Source organism: Cinclus cinclus, chromosome 4, assembly GCF_963662255.1.
Source record: "Cinclus cinclus chromosome 4, bCinCin1.1, whole genome shotgun sequence".
Classification (NCBI taxonomy): Eukaryota; Metazoa; Chordata; class Aves; order Passeriformes; family Cinclidae; genus Cinclus; species Cinclus cinclus.
Genome location: NC_085049.1, coordinates 7,562,199 through 7,582,668, shown reverse-complemented (window position 1 = coordinate 7,582,668; position 20,470 = coordinate 7,562,199). Strand labels below are relative to the sequence as shown.

Genomic DNA, 20,470 nt, shown 5'->3' with positions numbered 1-20,470 from the left:
TTTCTTACAGAGGGTATGGCAGACAGGAATTTAGGACAAAGTTTGGGTTGGTGTTTTGGGCTTTTTTCCAACTGAAATTCTCCCTTCCTCCTGTTTCACGGAGGCAACATTCAGAAAACCCAATTTGCTGGGAAGACTTACAGATGGGTTGGGTGTTCTTTTAGTTTGATTCTGTGTAGAGTCTGGGTGGTTACAAAGCTGTGTTCAGTAATGCTGCTTCCCAATGGCTGACAAAATCTGTGGGATTTGCATTTCTAGTAGATTGGCAGAGAGCACAGCACACAAACAAACAGAACACTATATATTTATTTTTTTTAAACTTTGTCATTACAACTCAGTTTGTGATGTTCTACTATTTCAGTGAATCTCAATACCTGTACATCCTTTTCCCCAAATTACCACTGTTTTTTGTGAGGGTGTGAGAAAGGCCTCGTGCAGGCACTGTCTGTGGAGAGGCACTGAGACCACAGAGGGCCTGCACCTTGTCACAGCATGGCTCAGGAGGGGACTGTCACACACCACGGCCTGCCGGTCCGTGAGGGCACACCAGGCCTGAAACACAAACACATACACACACACACATACACACACACATACACACATACATACATACACACACACATACACACATACATACACACATACATACACACATACATACACACACACATACACACATACATACACACATACATACACACACACATACACACATACATACACACATACATACACACACATACACACACACACACATACACACACACATACACACACACACACACACATACACACACTGTGGCACTATTGCTGTGTGCAGAGAGACGCTCGCTTGGTCACAAACACCACGCTATGCCCAGTTTGTGAGGGGAAGTGAGGCCTGAAACACACCCCACGGCTGTGCTCGGTTATGGAGAAACACCATGGCTGCCACGCGCATTGCGGCAGTGCCCGGTTTGTGAGGGGGACATCAGGGTGGCACCCAGCCCGTGAGGGACACTGACACTGCACGGAGCCGTGAAGTCAGCTTTGAAGAGTTTCACTCACCGACTGCCACCGACCCAGTTCATTTTCTGCTGCTGAGGAGGCAGGCAGGGAGGGCAGGGCTGCGCTGTGCGCTGCTGGCAGTGCGTGTGGAGGCGATGGCTGCCCCAGGGATGGACTGCATCCTCCCAGCAGGGCCCCTCTGCAGGGCCTCCTCCTGCCTGGGAGCAGCACGGCAGCTGCTCTCCGTGCCCCCAGAGAAGAAGGAAAGGAAGGGCTGTACAGGGATTGACAGACAAAGGGGAAGGATGCAGAAAGCCAAGCGAGGCAGCTGATGGGGAAGAGGCGATGCTTTGCTTGCTGCCGCCCTTCTTCCACCCCTGGTGCTTCCATACAGGCTGCTGCCAAAGCCATCGTCCTTTCCCAAGGGAGTCATGAGTGTCTTGCTGTCCCAAGTGAATTGATTCGACTTTCAGGTCCAGCTTGTCTCTGCTCCCATCACTGTGATTTTTTAGGACAAGAGAGCACTTTCCTTCCATGCTGCTCTTCCTCAGGTATTTTAGGGGAAGCAATGAGCATTTTCTAGTGGTAGATGTTGCTGCTCTTGGTCCTGCCCGATGAGCTGTAGTGTATAAATGTGACTAACCCTCGAGGAGCGATGCAGAGCCACTCTGGGAATCCTGGCAGCAGCACAGCTCCACTCGCTCCCATCCTCCATCATCTCAGCAAGTGAAAGCACCCATTTACAAAACAATCATCAAAATCCTTTTCCTGTGGTGTTTCTTTTCCTGAGTTATCTTTATCCTAACATTTCTTAGGGTACTAAAGTTTGATTAGTATTAGTATGACGATGTGAAAAGTGGTCAGAGTATATATTAGGAGTCTAAAATTAAAAATTAGCCAAGATGTCTTTCTTTCTAATACTTCTAATTTGGCTAGGATTTTTATAGAATCTGATAAGTATGCATAATTGTTTCTTGCAACAACACTTAATCTTAAATTAAAAATCTTAATCATAAATTATATCAGTATTTTAAGTCTATGTGTCTCTACAGCTAATAAGACAGATACAGACTGAAAATTTATTTAATTTCATCACTTCAAATATTATTTTTTATTTTCAAGTCCATCTTGTGTAAATGTTGAACTTGCTAATACTAAGATGTAGTTTAATGTATAACATAATCAAATGCCTTTTACATGTTTTTCATATATGATATTTTCTATATCACCCTTAATCTTACTTTTTCACAGTATTGTCTAGATTTAAAGGAAAAAAAGTGTGATTTTCTTTCTGTTTGCCTTATTTTATCTGGTAGTTAGCAGTTATTTGTAGAATCCAGAAAAAGTGACATGGCAGCTTCAATTAATTATTTTTCAACATAGTAAATCTTCTCCTCAAATTATTTCTGGCAAATAAAGATGATGACCTTTGAAACAGTCATAAAATAAAAAAAAAAATCAGGTATTTTTCAAGGAGGGCAAAGTAAAAAATGAAATAAGACCTGAGACGAATATGATTATATTTCCAGTGTTTGCATATTTTGCCTTGACTGTAAACATTTTAAAAGTTTGAAATAATTTATTTGAATTTCTGAATGATGGCATAATTTTCAAGAGTTGTATGACATGATTATTAATTTTTAAAAGGTCATGAGTTTCATGGAGCCTAGTTGATTCTCTGGGAAGTGAAGTAAGTACAGAACAAAGGCTTCCTCTATTTGTCAGAGACTGAAGTTTAAAGAGTTCCCTTTTTCCTAACAGCCATTCTTCAGATTAACTATCTCATGTTCCTTTGTTAAGATACTATTATACAGGATGTTCTTCAGAACAGCTTTCCAACATTCAGCACCTGAATTTTCCTTTCTGACATGCTTATCAGATCAGCTCTAGATATGAGACATCTCAAAGCAGCCCAAAGCAGTCAAAGAAAGTATTTCTACAGGAAAGCTGGTGTTGAAATGTTGACTGTGAAACTTTTGGCACCCAACTTTCAGTACGTTCTTACAGAACTCCTATATAATCAAATAAGAGAGAGGGAGATCTGATGGGTGACTTGAGCACTTAAGTCAGACCCCTACTCTATGTCCCAACACACTCAGAGAGGAAGCAGCTAATTTAGACAATGAAATCGTGAATTCAGTGTGTGTGCCAACTCTGTCTGCAGCATTACTGTACCCTGAAGGTTTGGAGATGCTTCCTTCCCTAAACATGCTCCCTTGAGTGAACAGGCACTGCTTATGTAACATCATTCTCACCAGAGACAGCGAGAGAAACAGAGAAGATGCGTTTCCAAGAAATTTCTTAGAACTAACTGCAAATAGTTCCCATGTTTCTTAATTAATCTTCCCCTTTCCAGCAAGTGTCCTACTCTAGTGCTCATTATAAAAGAAGGAATTACTAAAGAGATGAATGTTAAGTAAAAAAACCAAATCAAACCCAAACTGGTGAATCTCACAGTTAGGTTTAAATATTTTACGTTACTGATTTTTTTTAATGTGAATTTAACATACTTTGATTTTTTTGTTTGATCTTGATATCTAGCATAAGGTAACTAAATCCAACTGTAGAAAACTGCATAAAAGGTGCAGGGAAACTAAAATGCTTTCCCATCTCTATCCAGGGTGAGAATTTCTGGCACTTTTAAATATCAGGATGCACTTATTTAGATCCCTAAATAATGACCTAATTATCTAATGCTAGGAATGCATGACTAATAAAAGCCTGACTCTGTTCCAAGTGGAAGCTCTTTGGCAAATGCAGTGTCTAAACTCTGTTTACAGAGCTGCATGGCCTTCTTCCAGTAAATATTTGATTGCCAATCCCTTCCTTGAGAGATCAGCTTATAGAGAAATAAAGCAACACTGACCTTGTGGTGTTTTATAGTAACCTGCTGGATGGTTTTGCCCTAAAGAGTACCTTTTAAAAGACGGCTATGATACTGCAAAATCTTGACAGAGTCTGAGGAAGTTCAAAACAGAAGACAAAGCCTGATTTAAAAACAAAATTTCCCCTTTTAAAAGTATTTCCTCTTGAAAGACAGATCTCTTTCAATTAATTGAAAAGTCCTTCCCCTGTTCACCTTTAAAGGGTGGGGAGATAGAACAGTGTAGAGAGGCTAAATAGTTTCCAAACACAGCAAACTGGCCAGCTCAGAGAGAAGCACCTAATCTACCTGGGTTGAAATCTACCCGGCCCAGCTGGGAAGAACAGGGGATTGGATCCACATGACAAACCACCAGCCAGGACAGTACCACTGACAACAGTAGGTTGGCATATTGCTATATGAAGCAGATGCCATTCTTAGGTGGCATTATTTAGATGGAATAATTTTTTACAGAATGAACTCTCAAGACAAAGCGCTGTCCTTGGCTTGATGGAGAACGGTGCACAAGATCTGTTACAGAGTCTTATGCTGATACCTCACTTTATAAAACAGTCCTTCTATAAAGATTAACAAAAACAAAAGAATCCTCTATAGATGTGCCAAACTCCAGCTAGAAACAGTGTCAAAAGCAAATCAGGAGAGGGAGCTAAGAGAATTAAATCCTTACAAGGAGTTAGGAAAAAGCTGAAGAATACCAGACTTGAAGTAAAGAGACAGTCTGAACCACAGCAAAAAGAAGGTAGCAGAGGGGTACACAAGCTTAGAGAAAAATACAATCACAACAGGCCAGAAAAAACTGGGAAACAACTAGGCAAAGTAACTAAACTACTAAATAATTTTTCTTCACATCAGCTAGGGGCTAAAACTTGCTAGAAAGTCTAAAGAGACAACTGATGGCTAAGGAACAACACGGGCACTCAGAAGAGACACAGATGTTACAGAAAAGAAAATTTAGTCTTTTTGCATTAGTATTAATTGATGAGGAAACTGGGGAGAACTTTATGCAGGAATCCTTCCTGGGGAACTCAGTGAGGATCTATCCAAAGTGAAAATAACAGCAGACGAGGTCAAAATGATCTTACCAAGGCAAAATGAAGACTAGCGAAGCACTAGGACTAAAAGGTATTGAATGAAGAGTTCTATAATGCAGCACTATGGAAAGGACCACTTGAATTTGGAATAATCTTGGAGACTACAGGGTAGCAAATATGACACAATTTAAAAAGTAAGAATTTTGTGGCTATCCAGAAAGCTCATTTCTGCACAAAAAATAGCAGGAATTACATAGTAGTATGTAAGTATAAATATATATATATATATAAGTATATAAATATATAGCATGTGAAAAGCCAGTGGAGCTTCTACAGATAGAAGTTGCTGTAGAACACAGGTAGAAAAGAGTGAATGCTGCTGTCTTGATGGATGTAATAAAGGGTGTTGACAATATCTGTAACTAAAGGTTTTAAGAAAATAAAGAAGCTGTGAAATAATAGGGAAAGTCCTGCCACTGAATAAAATGAAAAAGGGAGGGAAGAGACTATTTAGTTCTTGTTTTCATGCACTCATGCACTGGGGTGGGAACTGATATGGAATAGAGGCTGACAAAGTCCTAAGTGCTATGGGAAAGTTGTGGGGTGAGGGGAGAGGGGAAGAGAGTGAGCGAGTGAGCTCTGCTGTTGAATGTCTCTTCCAGAACAGGCAGTGATGGACATAAAGTGGAGCTTGTGGAAGCCAGGGTCAAATTAAGCAGAAAAGAGTGTTTCTTCACATAAGAAATGGTAAATCTGAGGAATGACTTGTCAGATGTTTCTATTTACGTAAGAGTTTACAGGATTTCAAGAGAGATTGAGTATTTGTAAAAGTAATTGTAAGGAATGTTGAAAAGAAAAACTTCCCAGCCTCACAAAATTTTCACAGCTTAAAATGGCCAGGCGTTGGGAGAGTATGAAGCTGCGGCATCACATTAAATTGCAATATTTTTCTCTCTTGGGTGTCTGCTTAGAGCTATTGTTAGAGACAGAACACTGTGCCTGATAAAGCACTGGCCTATTAGATTATTTTTAATATTTAGAAGTCTCCCAAATAAGAGTTAATAAGTAAACTGCAGTAGATGATCTTTTTGTTGTCACACCAGCTGCAAACCCCCAAATAAATTCTTGAGGCATGACAAAAGGATGGCAGTAATTCCCATGTTGGGGGGGGCAGGAGTAAAAGAGATGTTTTTCTAGATTTATTCCCGCCTTCACTTTTACAGAGTAGAACACTGACTCTGCGGTGGGCAGTGCCAGTATAACCATTGTTAACTGGCACCAGCTACATGATTTCACCACTTCTACCTGTACCCTTGCACTTGGCATGCAGCTTGTTTCAGGAGTTTACAATGCACTTGAGAGAAGGTTTAATAAGGTAGCATTAGAATTTTCTTCAGATGACCTGATAATAGAAACCTTTACAGATTTAAAGCAAAACCTGAAAAACATACATAATGTATTTGAGACTTCTGAAGGCATAAAAGAAACACATCCTGGTTCAGCTGAATTATCTGTATGGAATAAGTTTAACAAGAAAGAGGAATCTAGATATTAAAAGTTTAGGTACTAAAGCCTAAATATTAAAAGTGAAATCCTTGTCTGAGAATATCACTTGACAATTTACCATGCCTGGAGCAGCTGACATTGACCTTTACCCTTGCCTTTGCCTCTCCCTCTCCCTTTGTAAAGGGAAAACAACTTGTTGATACTTCTTTCTAGAGCTGTATTCTCTCTAGAATACCACTGTTCTCAGAAGTCAGAACTGTTAGTGCTCGGTCTGTTACTGACTGTCTTGTCAGAGAGATTACTCAAATCCCTTACGAATAAATTATTAGAACCTACAAGTCATGCAGGCTTCAAATTTACAGTGGCAAGTGTGCATCTTCCTAAAGATAGAATAAGTGAAAAAGGACTTCTGGTGCAGGAATGCACACCATTTACACCATCCCTGTGATGCTTACATTCAGCAGCCAAGCAACAGAATAGGATCTTCCTGCTTCCCCTCTTTTCTCCTGTGATAACATAGTTCTGCCTAGTCTGGGTACCCCTACAGTCTCATTAGAACCAAGAGAGTTGGAATCAACTGCTTGGTAGGATCAGGCCAGTCTCACACTGACACTTCTCCAACAAGCTTCCACATCCGTGCCATTAAAACTGAAGCTCCTGCTTGTCTTAGATCTCCAGATCCTAAAAGGATTTACAGTGTCTGAATATTCTGCTGAGATATATGAATATAGCCAATAGCTTCTCTAAACAAACAGATTATTTCTGCTGACACAAGTTTGAAATCAAAGGTCAGGGTGTCTTATTGCCCTCTTCTGATAAAAACATCAAATTTGTGACTGGCATGCCTTGATGTTGCAAACTAATTCTGTGGGTGTATTTCTGTACTTATGTAAGTGATGACATTAAAGTAAATAGAAAGTTTGGAAGTACTTCAGAGAAAGGTATTTACTTGAATAATGGCTTCTATGTTCATACTCCGTTGAATCTGACTCAGAGGAAATCCTACTATTCCCATACCATGATGCAAACATACAGCCCAAAATTAATGAAAAAACCCAGATGTTCCTAGCTTACCATATTACAGTACATCATATTTTAGACATTATTTACAGTTTAGCATTAGTAATTGAAAACAAGCACTGTGTGGATTGATGTTACATTTTTCACATATACTCATCCACATGGAAACCACTATGTACTGCATGCATGACCTACATGCATCTAAATCTTAAAGGTCCTAAATAGCCATTATTCAAAACCCAGAATTTATATCTATTTTTCAGTACTTTTATTTTTATGTCTTTATGGCACAATGGATAACTCCATAAGCAGCAAAGAAATTTCATTTTACTGCAGACTGATGTTACAGCTATTGGACCCTTTGTTAGGATCATACAAGGCATCAGATAAATGGTCTTTTGCTTAAAAAATTGCACATTATTTTTTCAAACACTAAATCAAATGGTAGAAAAAATTATCATTGAGTAATGATTGATTATGATTATCTCTTGTGTAATATCCTACATGTTCAAATTCCACTACCTTCATCACAACCACAAAGTTGTGCAAGGATAAAGTTGTGGTGTGGGAGACAGTGGGCACAAAACAGAAGATGAAAAAGAGGCATCAGCTGTCAAGATTATACTCTAGTTCCTGCATATACAGTTTTGGACTTTAGTCATCCTGACACTCATTGCTGCCATATATTCTTCATCCTCAGTTATTGGTTCCTATATTTTAAAAATGCACACAAGTTATTTTAATGCATTCAATGAAAAACTAACCATATGATTAAAAATCAATCACTTGACACTAAAATACTAGTTTCTCCTTAAGAAAGGATAAACCCCCAAATAGTCTGGATCTGGTATCAACAACCCTCCAATTCCACAGCTTCAGCTACTCAAACTTATTTGATTACACATATCTCCAGAATTTTATTATAAAATCAGTAAAAAATGTGGAGGCAACAAAGCACTGAACACTGCGCCAATGTTACTGCAGTTGTGGCAGTTATTTTTCCAGTAATATTGAGAAGTGTTATTATGACTAAATGTAGTAAAATTCCTGCCTTCAGCAGCAAAAAAAAAAAAAAAGAAATCTAACACCTAAGGCCATGCTCCACAAAGAGGAGTTTGTGCATGGATTACTGAGCAGGATTGTGGCAGAGCAAAACTCTTGAGACCACAAGAACAGAAGAAAGGGGGTATTTAAAACAACAGTTCAGTCTTTTCTTCATCCTTTCAAAAGAAGGAAGTACATTCCTTTTATTGACTGAAAGACTGTGGTTAGATTTGCTTCACTTAAATGTTCCCACAGATCTGACTGTGGGGTGTACATCTACACTAACCACCAAATCACCAGAAGTTTAGGTCATCCAGAATCCTGTGAAGTGAAAGGTCAGCAGATACACAGATCCCAAAGAGATCTGTGAACTTTCCCTTTGGCAAGAAAATGTTAGAGTAATGGAATATTGCAAATAGCTGTGGTTTGGCCAAACCTAAGAGTATGCTGTGCTACACACAAGCCAATAAGGGAAGTAACCAGTGGAGAGCATGATTAAAAAAATAACAAGCCGTAAGCAAAGCAATTCTTACCCAGTGTATCTTGTATCTTTGTGCACTGAAAAACTATTTTACTGACAAAGTAATCTGCAGTGAAATCAGGCTTGCCTTCTAGCTTAATGTCTTCTGTATTGCACTAGGTCAGATTTTGACATTTTCCAAGCTTTATCTTGAGTTGTGCATTTAGGAAAAAAGAAAGCTAGAAGGGCCTCTGTCCAGATCTCTGGCCTGTGCTCGCTGGCAAGAATATAGTACATTTAAAGACCACCCCATATCCTCTCTACCTAACTGTCCAGATCACTGTGGGCTGAATTTTTGCAACATCCTAGGAAAAAAATGAGCAATAGATCTTCCTTGCTTCCTTCTTGTCCTGCTGGTCTTGGCTTACTGGACTTTTTAGAAAGCACCTGGATGTTTTGGTAAATGGTGTCTGATTTTTAAAAGCAAACCTCACTTGCTCGCAAATGAATTATATCATTCCTTCATCCTGAAGCTTGTGTTGCTATCTAAACATCATCACTGCACTCTATTCAATGGGGGGTTGTTTTATTACAGTAATACGACTTATTTAACACAACATTTGCCGAGTTATTGTGAGGCAGGTGGCCTCACTTTCCATTTTTAGGGAAAAACCGGGCTCCTCACCACTGCCATAAATGCCTAGTATCACGTTTTAAAAACATACTTTTATATACACATTCTAAAGTATATACTTCATCATATACTGTCTTACACAGTTACCTTAGCACTATATTTAAAAGGACCAGAGTACACAAGTACTCTGATTCTCCCCCTGGAATTTCAGTACCTTTTCCAAACAAGCGAAGCTGTAGAAATAAGCAATTGAGAAAACAAAAAAATAAAGCAGCAAGGCTGCTGCCTTTACTGTAGATTCCTTTGTGTGAAATTGGCCGGGTTCTACTGCAGGAGCCGTGCGACTCGGTCGGGGTTATTTTGGGCCACTAACGCTGCCAGTGCACAATGCCGGCTTCCTTTCGGCGAGAAGACAGGAAATAAATTGCGAGCAGCGTGCAGGCGCTGCCCTGGAGACGCCGAGCGGCTCGGCTCCCTCCCGCGGCCGCCCGGCCGATTTCCGACCCGGGGCTATCCGAGGCCACCGGCCCGGCTGCGCCGCCCTCCGCCGCGCCGCTCCCGCACCGGGCCCCTGTGCCGGCCTTACAGCCCGCCCGCCCCGGGGAGGCTCGGGCACTGCCGGGGGTGACGCGCTGCCCGTCCCGCCGGGGCTGCCGAGCTCTCTCCGGCACTGCCGCTCCTCGTCCCGCTCCCCCCGCGCCGCTGGCGAGGCCGGGGCCGGAGGCGGAGCCCGCTCCGCAGGGCAGGCGGAAGGAAAGGACCGGCCGCAGCCTGGGGCGAGCCGGGCCGCTGCAGGGCCGGGCTCCGCGGACCCGCCGAACGCCTGGCAATCCACGGTGCGGCCGGAGCCGAGCGCCGGGGGACCCGCCGCGAGCCCGGAGCCGAGCGCCGGGCGGCCGGTGCTGCTGCTGCTGCTGCTGCGGCCGCGCCCCGAGCTATAGCGGTTGTGGCCGGGGCGGCGGTGCCGAGCGGCCGGGCCGCTGCCGCTGCCGGTACCGCTGCCGCTGCCGGTGCCGCCCCGCGCGGCGCAGCCAATGGTGGTCGGCGGGACGGGCTGCGCCGCGCGGGGCTGCGTTGTGCAACGCGCCGCGCTTTGAAGGCACCATCACCCCTGGGAGACAGCGCTCACTCGGCATCTGTCACGGCAGGGCGGGCCGGGCCCAGCGCCCCGATGAAGACCCGGCGAGACCGGCCTTCCCAGCGGGCATGAGCCAGCCGCGCTAGGAGCGGCTCGTAGCGGTGCCCCGGCGGGCAGGATGGCCCACATGCTGCATGCGGCAGCCCGGCGGGTGCAGTGGAGCAGGGCGGGCGCCGCGAAGAGAGCTGCGTGCCTGCTGGCCGCGGCGTACGGGCTCAGAATCCTCTACCCCGTCATCCGCGGGCGCGTGAAGCGGGCGAGCGGCAGAGGCGGCGCGCCGGGTGAGCGGGGCCGGGCGGTCCCGCACGGCACCGGCAGCCGGGGCAGAGCCTCCCCGGCCGTGGACGCGGAATTCTTCAAGCAGCTGCTGGAACTCCGCAAACTGTTCTTCCCGAAGCTGGTGAGTGCCGAACTGGGCTTGCTGTGCCTCCACTCGTTTGCTCTGGTATCCAGGACCTTCCTCTCAATCTATGTGGCCGCCCTCGATGGAAAAATTGTGAAGAGCATTGTGGAGAAACAGCCCAGGAGCTTTGTCTTCAAGTTGATCAAGTGGCTGATGATTGCGATCCCAGCCACTTTCGTGAACAGCACCATACGGTACCTGGAGTGCAAGCTGGCCCTCGCCTTCCGCACGCGCCTGGTGGATCACGCCTATGAGACCTACTTTGCCAACCAAACTTACTACAAAGTGATCAGCATGGACGGGCGGCTGGCCAACCCCGACCAGTCCCTCACCGAGGACATCATGATGTTCTCGCAGTCCGTGGCTCATCTCTACTCCAATCTCACCAAGCCCATCCTGGATGTTGTGCTCACCTCCTACACCCTCATCCGCACAGCACGGTCCCGGGGGGCCAACCCCATCGGGCCCACACTCCTGGCTGGTCTCGTCGTCTATGCCACAGCCCGTGTGCTCAAAGCCTGCTCGCCCAAGTTTGGCAAACTGGTGGCTGAGGAGGCTCACAAGAAGGGCTATCTGCGCTTCATACATTCACGCATCATTGCCAATGTGGAAGAGATTGCCTTTTACCGAGGGCACAAGGTAAGGAGGAGAGAAATTGGGGTCACTCCTGTGCTGCCGGGGTGGACCCATGCTTCCCCCCCGATGCCCTTCTTGAGCACTTGGGTCCCTGTGACATTTAAACTTGTTTACAGCTTGACGCTTCCCATTTCTCAGGAAATGCTGTCTCACAAGCCGTGTCTGGGGGAAGCAGATCACAGTTCCCTTGAACTTTGGCAATGTTCTGGTTTTGCAGGTGGATCTTTTGCTTATCTAGAAAACTAATCTACATTACTGTTTTTCCCCACCCAGTCCATTCTGAGTAACTTTTCCAGACTTCTTTTTTTCCAACCATGTGTATGAACCACCATATTTAATTCCACAGAAATAGCAACCACGGCACACCAGAAAGTCTAGGGGGAAACTCTGTGATGGCTCAGACCGCACTAGAACCTTTGACACTCTTTCACATAGCCAAGCGAAGATGTAGTCACCAGTCTTAAAATAGCATAAGTACAGTACTTCTGCAATCACAGTTACATAAACTAGTAGCTTGTTTTAAAGCCACCTTATTAAGAGACTCTTCATATTTTTGTTAGAAGTGAATTTTGACTGTAACACCTTTCAAACACAATTGGGAGAAAAGTTGTTTCATGCAAGGTTGAAAATGAAAGCTAGAAACCAGCCTGAAGTATTACTCTTTCAGTTCAAGCAATGATTATATAACGTTATTGGTTTATTTTTGTAGAGACAATCGTTCTCAAAAGGTGCCTGTAAAAATGTTTTAAGTGCAGCTAGATTAAACATTTCCTCTATTCCCACATATATAGGCTTGAACTGAATACATACTGTATTGACTTGCAACTGTCTTTGACTTGTTTAACCTCCTGGGATAATTTTCTCTTTCCCCAGACTGCTTGCAAAAATAAGCAGCATTTCAGGAATCAACTCTGCAACTTTAAGTCACTGAAGATAATTGATCCCCGAATGCCTTCCAATATAATTTTCAGTTGCTGTGAAACTCTACAGCTGCAGCTTTATTAAAAGGATGTGAAATCGATCTTACTTTGATTGTTAGAATCAACTGTTGTTACTGCTATGTTGTTCTTGTATGTATTAGAGACCTCAAAAGACTTGAAAACCTGCCACTGTTCTGTCAAGGGTCAGTGGTGTAAATAAGAACTAGGTCCACTGATTTCATAAAGCTGTGCACTTTTGCTGTGAGACTGCAGCACAGTGAGCATGAAGTACCACATGGCAGATGTGATTCAGAAGTGACTACTCTGGGTGCCTGATTATTTCATGTACTCATGTGAACATACCTTGTACTACGTGTGCATCTTTATTTCATTGTATACATGATTTTTATTTATTTGTTTTAACCGTAGGTAGAATTGAAACAACTGCAAAAAAGCTACAAGGATTTGACAGATCAGATGAATCTCATTTTGTCCAAACGTTTATGGTACATCATGATAGAGCAGTTCCTGATGAAGTATGTCTGGAGTAGCTGTGGTATGATCATGGTTGCTGTGCCCATCATCACTGCAACAGGATTTGCAGATGGAGGTAATACCATCTTTTACCTAATTTCTAAATGCTTCTTTAAAGTTATGTCTTCAAAAGACTGTAGTTCCCTTGAGTGCTGTTCACATTGGTTTATTTTTCACAGACTTTCTTACAACATCTGAGTCTTCTCTATAGCTTGAAAGCATAGCAAGTCATCTGAGCAAATGATCCAGCTTGGAGTGTGTGATAAATAGTATGAAGTCAGGACTTAGAGGATCCTTGTATCACACGGGATTGTAATGATCATTGCAGTCTCCTTTTTCACTAGTCACTGGCAGGCTGATTTTACAGTATTTCCTTTTGCAAAATGATACTATGAACTTTCCTAGAGTGCTTATCTTCTCCTTCCATAAACCATAGTGTAATTACTAGTAATTATAAGTAATTTTTTTCTTAGTGTTGACCTGTTGGAAACCACTGATTTTCCCTGACACTCTGGGAGATGAGAAGGTAAAATTGAGATTCCAGGTTAGGATGGTATCATTTTTGACATCCTACCACAACTTTCCTGGAAGTGAAATGAGACTCAAACAGTGTTGTTACTGCAGATGCTATTAAATACAAAACAAAACAAGAGATAGCAAAAAGAAGGGTGTTAAGGAGGGCTATTGATTAATTTGGTTTAACAGGCTTCCTCATGCACAATTAAAACTTAATATATTACGAATTTCCTAGGATTCCTGTAACATGAATCCTACAAGGTCTTCAGAAGGATCAGTTCTAAACTGTGTACTTTGAATTAGGAATGAGTGAATTCTTTTCTGTGCAGTAATTCTGTTTGTTTTTGGAAGTTACATTCCCAATCAGGACTGTCCAAGTGGGCAGGCTTGGTGTGAGCTGTGGGATGGCTTCGTGCAGTGCCCACGTGGTTCAGCTGTGTGGCTTAAAATGTTGTGCCAGTGCAGGGCTGAGTGCTCAGCTCCCTGAGCTGCTGCCCATCACGTGGCTTAGGAGTGCACTACAGCAGCACCCTGGCTGGCATCCCTGGGAACAGCTTCAAAAATATCAGGATGTCTTGTTCCAAACTGAAGAGGCTGTACAAAGGCATTTCATCTAACAGTGAAGGTTATCAGCACAACAGAAAAAGTGATAAGAGTCTTTCTGCTTGGATGGGAATGGTGGTACAATCAAGAAAAGGAGCTCCTAACTGCATGTTGTAAATATCTCCTTGGTATTAGAGCATGAATAGAAAAGGACTTGTGTTCATGCTAAACTAGATAACATTCCTGTTACTCGTGTTTATTCTTTTGTTAAATGCATTTCAAATGTGAGAGAAAACAAAGATGCAACAGTGCCTCATGTTGTAAAGCAGAATTATATTTGCTGCCAGCAACCTAAACTATTAAAACATAAGGTTTATTATTGAGTCCTGGGGCTTACCATAATGGTGATAATGGTTTGGTTCACAAACAACACTGGCAGAACTGTCAAGACCAGTTTGAGGTATTACAGGTATTCAAAGAATAAAGCACACCTGAAATTACCATTGACCTACTTGAGAAAACGGTGCTTTTTGCCTCAGCAGATCAGACACAAGTTTGTTCACATCTGAAGGAAGAGGTAGTCGATTTTTCGATTTAGGATGAATCAAAAGAATCAGGGATATGTACAAAACTGGTACCATGGCCTGACTTTAGACAACAGGTGTAAAGCCATAGATTTTGTACACTTCTTCATGAAGGAGAAAGAAAAAGTAAAAAAAAAATCTTCAGTAATAAAAGAATATTCTTTTGACAGTGATATTTCTGACTGGAATTTTAGAATTTTGTAATATATTTCAGTGAGGAATTTAGGTGACAAAGGCAAGATTTCTGTTTGATAACATTTCTCATTCTTTTTATATTAAACCATTCACATTCCAAATGTTGTGTATCGGCTTATGGAGGGTAACTATTTTTTGAAGCAAGACTTTGATTTCTCTAGACACAGTGAACATTTAGTTTTGTTTATAAAATAAATATGGCTAACAATGAAATAAATGAAGAGGAAAAAGGAAAAGTTAGCTTCTGTATGAAAGAGAGACAGTCTGTTAAAATGTGACAATTTCAAACACAGGAGGCCAGCCATATGAAAAATGTTCAAGAAAAATTATATCGGTGAGTTATATAATAGAAGAACTTGTCTTTCTGGGCTGTGAAATGCTCATAAATTCTATATAATTTCAATTTTTAAATATCCCTAAACTGTCTGATGTAGTGGCTTGTAGTGATCCTTAAACTCTTGCTGGATGAGCTGGCCTGGGTGCTGGAAGAAGCCATCAGTAAATACTGCATTTACATTAAGGAGGAGTGCTGCATCAGTGTAGTTAAACCATAGCTGATTGCTAGATGATTTAATTGTGGTGGTTCTACTTAGCATAGGCTGCATGTGCTATAATACCAACAAGATCAGCAAAAATTGGTTGTGTCACAAGTAAACAAATTTCAAATCCTTTTTTACTAATGAACTAACTGAGTTCTCCCTATATATTAAATATATTCTTCTTGGAGTGGAAGTTACTTTTTAAAGTGAGAGCCACATCAGTGAGAATTTTGTCATCTCTCTTTTGCAAGAGCTTTTCTGTATTTTTTTTAAAGCATGTCTCTCATTGTGTCTCAGCAAGATTGCATACAACTAGTTGACAGTAGGCTGATGTAGAACTGAAGTAAAAAAACATAATTAAAACCAGGAAAAATAACATAGGATTTTCTGTGTGTATATGCATATACACATAAACACACATATATATGAAAAGTTATGATGTAGCAATTTTTAAAAATTTTTCAATAATTATTTCATTGTACTTCAGTGAAATACAGTGAAATAATTAATTTGGTGTAATTATTATTATATTAGATAATGATTTAAGTGTATTTCACTGTAATAATAAAATAATATATAATCAATATATTAATTAATATACAATTAATTACATATTAAGTTATTATTCCAGTGTATTTCACTGTAATACAATGTATTTCAGTGATCTAATTATGTAGGAATAGCTTTATGGATGTGTAAATGAAAACAGAGTAACATTTAGATTTAACTAATAAAGACAGAAAGATACATCTGGCTTTGGTACTGCCTGTAGATTCTCAGACACCAGATTTCTAGAGTCTGATCTGTCAGGGAAGTGAGAGTAAAAAAATGCTGTTTGCTCTACTCTTTTATTGCTTGACTTAGCCCATGAAATTTATGGTTGCATTACACCTGCAGGGAATTCCTCTTAGATTTTCTTGATCATGAGCACTGTGGAAACACACATGTTCATAACAATTGTTAGTACAGGAGTTTCCACAGTGGATCCACCTATTACCCTGCCTAGCCTGATTCCTAGAATCAGCTTAAAAAAAGCCTTAAAGAAAACCTTTACAAACTTGAGGAATAAAAATAATATCCAGATTCCATTCTGCAAAATGATGCAGAAAACCCTTTAGATCTTTCATTGTAAATATCTTCTGTGGAAAATCTTTAGGAGTGGTTTACTGTGCACCACTGGTTTACTACACCAGTGATTTTTAGCTGCAATTATAAACACTGAAACAACATTTAGCCTCAGAATAGTCAGTCACTTCTTTTTAAATCTTGTTTCCTTCAGGAAACAAACCTTGCAAGTTGAATCTATGGGACCTATGGTAGCAAGATGCTCTATGTAGATATGCTAAATGTACCTCATGTATCTTCTATAAATTCTGCTCCTGTTTTCTCCTTTCCTAATGCTGCTGACATTCTTATGAGACAAGTCCTTTCTTTGGAGATAGAGTATTCCTGTTAACAGGATGCAGTGTCATAAATAAAGCCTCACAGCTTTGTTCTGAAGTCAGATGAAGAGTGAAACTTTATTGTGAGGGAAAGTTATCCTGCTGAAACCATGTCTTTGGTACCAAAAGAGTTTATTGCTTTCTTACAGCAATATAGTCATGTTGCCAGATTTACACAAATGCAAAGGGTTCCTTCTGTATGAAGTCAGTAAATAAGTAAGGCTGGAAATTAATGATCGCAAAAAATGTTGCAAATCATGTTAAAAATCTGTTTCAGATCATTGCTTGGGTTTCACTTTTTACATATTTTGAAAAATGTATGTTATATGGTGATATATTAAAAGGAAACTGATCCATGTAGATAAATAGATAAAATAATAGGATGTTTTGCCTAACAAGATTATTTCCATATGCTTCCAATTCTTCTTTTTGACCAAGCTATGGTAGTTACATTCACCAGTTCTTTTTGAAAGGTTGTTTTCATAGAGTTAACTTTTTCTTAAAGAAAGAAACAACCCTGCCCTATAATATCTCACATTGCAATAATAATTTAGTTTGTAGAAATAATTTTCAGCAGAATATTTTAACGAAACTTTTTTTTTTTATTTTTACATTCAGAGTTGGAAGATGGCCAGAAACAGGCAATGGTTAGTGAAAGAACAGAAGCTTTTACTACATCACGAAACTTGCTGATCTCTGGAGCAGATGCTATTGAAAGGATTATGTCTTCATACAAAGAGGTACTGTACATTCTGCATGCATGAAACAGAAGAGGAAAAAAAGAAAAAAAACCATTTACATTTAATATAAAATATTTTAAAATGTAGTGCAGTTTTTAAAGACAAGTTCTACTGCAACTAAATCCATGGAGGTCTTCAAACTGCTAGTTTGATCTTTAGGGTTAAGTTGACAAAGTCTAAAGTGCACAGTTGCCTGCATGATGCAACGTGTGGATATCATTTTTAATACTTGTGTCATCAGGTGTTCAGGTGTCATCAGACAGCAGCAGAAGTTCCTGGAATGTCAATGACAAAGGTTCAAATTCCTTTTCTGTTTGGAGCACAGACCTGAATTCAGGCTGTCTGCCTTCAGTGTACTGGGATTCTTCTGCTTGAAGTGTCATAAAAACATAAAATAGTTCACTTGTGAGAGTCGTTAAAGGTCTTCTTGTCCAACCCTTCCACCATGAGCAGGAACATCTTCAACTGTCATTGGATTCCTCAGAGTCCCATCCAACCTGACGTTGAATCTTTCCAGAGATGGGGCAACCTCTTTCTGTGTGAAAAACAAGGAGAATTTGAATACTTTTTTCTGGTCCACTTAAACTGTAAGGCTGTTATCAGTGTCTTGTGAACCTGTTAAATTGTAAGTAATTTTTCAGAATAGAGAAATTTTAGCAGGAAGAAGTTCACCTTGACAGTACAAGTAGTCTAGAAGTACAGAATATTCATCTAGAAGATCAGAGATCCTGTTTCAGGTTCTTCCCAAATTCCAGTAGAGCTGGGCTTTGATCTGTTGTCTCTTTTGTGGATTTCTTTAAATTCCATCTGTTAAACCGCAGAAAAGGGAGGCAGTGCTGTTAATCTCAACATTTCCTTCTGGATGTTTGTTCTTCATATTTTAATTGGTGTTTGCTTGTCCCTTTGGTGGGAACCCCTTTTCCCAGTGCAGTGGGAGGAGGGACACATTAGCTAGGCAGCTAATCAAAGACTATGGATTCTGTTATTTGGAATCCAGCCATAACAGCTACAGCTTTGTAAATTGTCAGAGGAGGGGTAGTTTGGCACCTTCAAATACAGACTTTGACACAGCCAGAGTCCTTCTGATGATCTGTCATTTTTGATGGTCTGTTCTCTATTAGCTGTTCCCCTGCTTGATCTCTGCTCTCAAGATACTGCTAGATAACCTGTTATATACTGGTGTAATATCTGCTTTGTTTTCAGCATTTAAGTAATTTATATAATATACATGAGGACTTAGAAAAACCATGGTTTTATTTTTTGGTAAAAAAAGTACCCACAAAACAGTAGAGGAAGAACTGAACAAACTCACTTTGTCTATAAAGTGGTAAGATACTAATCCAGACAGCATGAGACCAAAGAGCAGTTCTATGAATTTCCATCTTAATTTTACATTTATGCTTCCCTTCAAGAGACACTGCAGTACTTCAACCACATTGTCATTCATGTTTTGTAATTCAGGCAGTTTCAAAGGACAGGGATCTTCAACCCACATCAGTGGCAGTGCAGTTCCAGTTCTTGCCCATTTCCTCCACCAGCCTCCTTCAAGTCAGTGTAATTCACTGTGCAGATGAAGTGGGCTCAACTTTTCTTTACAGTCAATAGCTTAGGTGCTGGTCTTTAGTTACTGAGTGTTTGAACAAAGTGAGTTTCTCCAGTCATGGTATAGAAGCTAACTACACCTTATGGTTCTCCTGGGACACTGGTACAAGTTTAATTTATCACATTTTATCACATTAATATATCACAGGATTCTCTCCATCCTCCAGTGAAGCGATGGTCGTGTGGCTGGAACTAGCACTCACTTCTGAGTCTGGCACAAGTAGTGAAACTTACAGAAGAGTTGTGGAATTATTTCCAGTTATTTCAAATAATCTTAGAATTACATACACCGCAGTGGGTGAACTCAGTTATGGGGTGTACCTATTCAGCACAGCAAGCCAAGGGTTTTATAATCTTGGTCTAATTTTGTTGCTATTTTTATCCTCTCTGCATTTTGTATAAAAATGTATCCTTTTAAAACCGTCTAACATTACATTTAAAATAAAAGGCCTTGGCTTTATTCTTTGCTACCAGCAGATGGAGGCAGTTCTTTGGAAGCTCTTAAATAGCCCATGAATAGAAAGTTACAAGGTCCACAGATCTGTTGTTTCTTTCCTCACCTGGTGAAAATTGTGACAAATGAACCAAAAACTATAAATGGAGAAAGCTTTGAAAGAGACCTCACCACCTTAAAAATGCCCAGTTTTATTCTGAGGTGTCAGATTTAGTATGCAGTTGATAGAGGACTCATTTCTGGTTTGGACTGTATTTTAGGTTAGGATGCTCTGGTGCTGCCTCTTTTACACAGAAAAACACACTTCTCCCACAGCAGGTTTCAGGAATACAAGCAAGTGAATGTAAGTAATTACAGGTGCCATTTTTTTCTTACTTCTGTGGACTTCTATTTTTGGTGGAAAATGAAGAGATTTAGGGGTTTTTTTTGTGTACCAGCCTCTTTGTTTTCAGATATGTTAGTAGCTGTTCTCTGTTCATTGAAGACTACAGAAATGAGCAGTCTCTACAACCTCTTCATTTATTGGAGTTATCATACCTTACATGGGCTTAACTCAGACTGTTCTTTCTGGTGATTGGTAGGAGCTACAGGTGATTAGAATTTCAAGGAATGAAATAAGTAGGTGTTGATCAACATTGTTGCTCATGTTGATCTTCGG

The 20,470-nt window shown here is 40.9% G+C and overlaps 1 protein-coding gene across 3 annotated transcripts in view; it reads left to right on the top strand.

Moving 5' to 3' along the window:
• Window positions 1-10,822: 10,822 nt before the first annotated feature.
• ABCD2 (ATP binding cassette subfamily D member 2) overlaps window positions 10,823-20,470 on the top strand; it is a 39,225-nt gene continuing 29,577 nt past the window's right edge. For 2 of the 3 annotated variants that reach the window (XM_062491598.1, XM_062491596.1), the window contains exons 1-3: window positions 10,823-11,746; window positions 13,093-13,273; window positions 17,635-17,756. In XM_062491598.1, the coding sequence (XP_062347582.1) occupies window positions 10,823-11,746; window positions 13,093-13,273; window positions 17,635-17,756 (1,227 nt within the window). The remainder of the gene's footprint in view (window positions 11,747-13,092; window positions 13,274-17,634; window positions 17,757-20,470) is intronic. The other variant, XM_062491599.1, reaches the window with a different exon arrangement.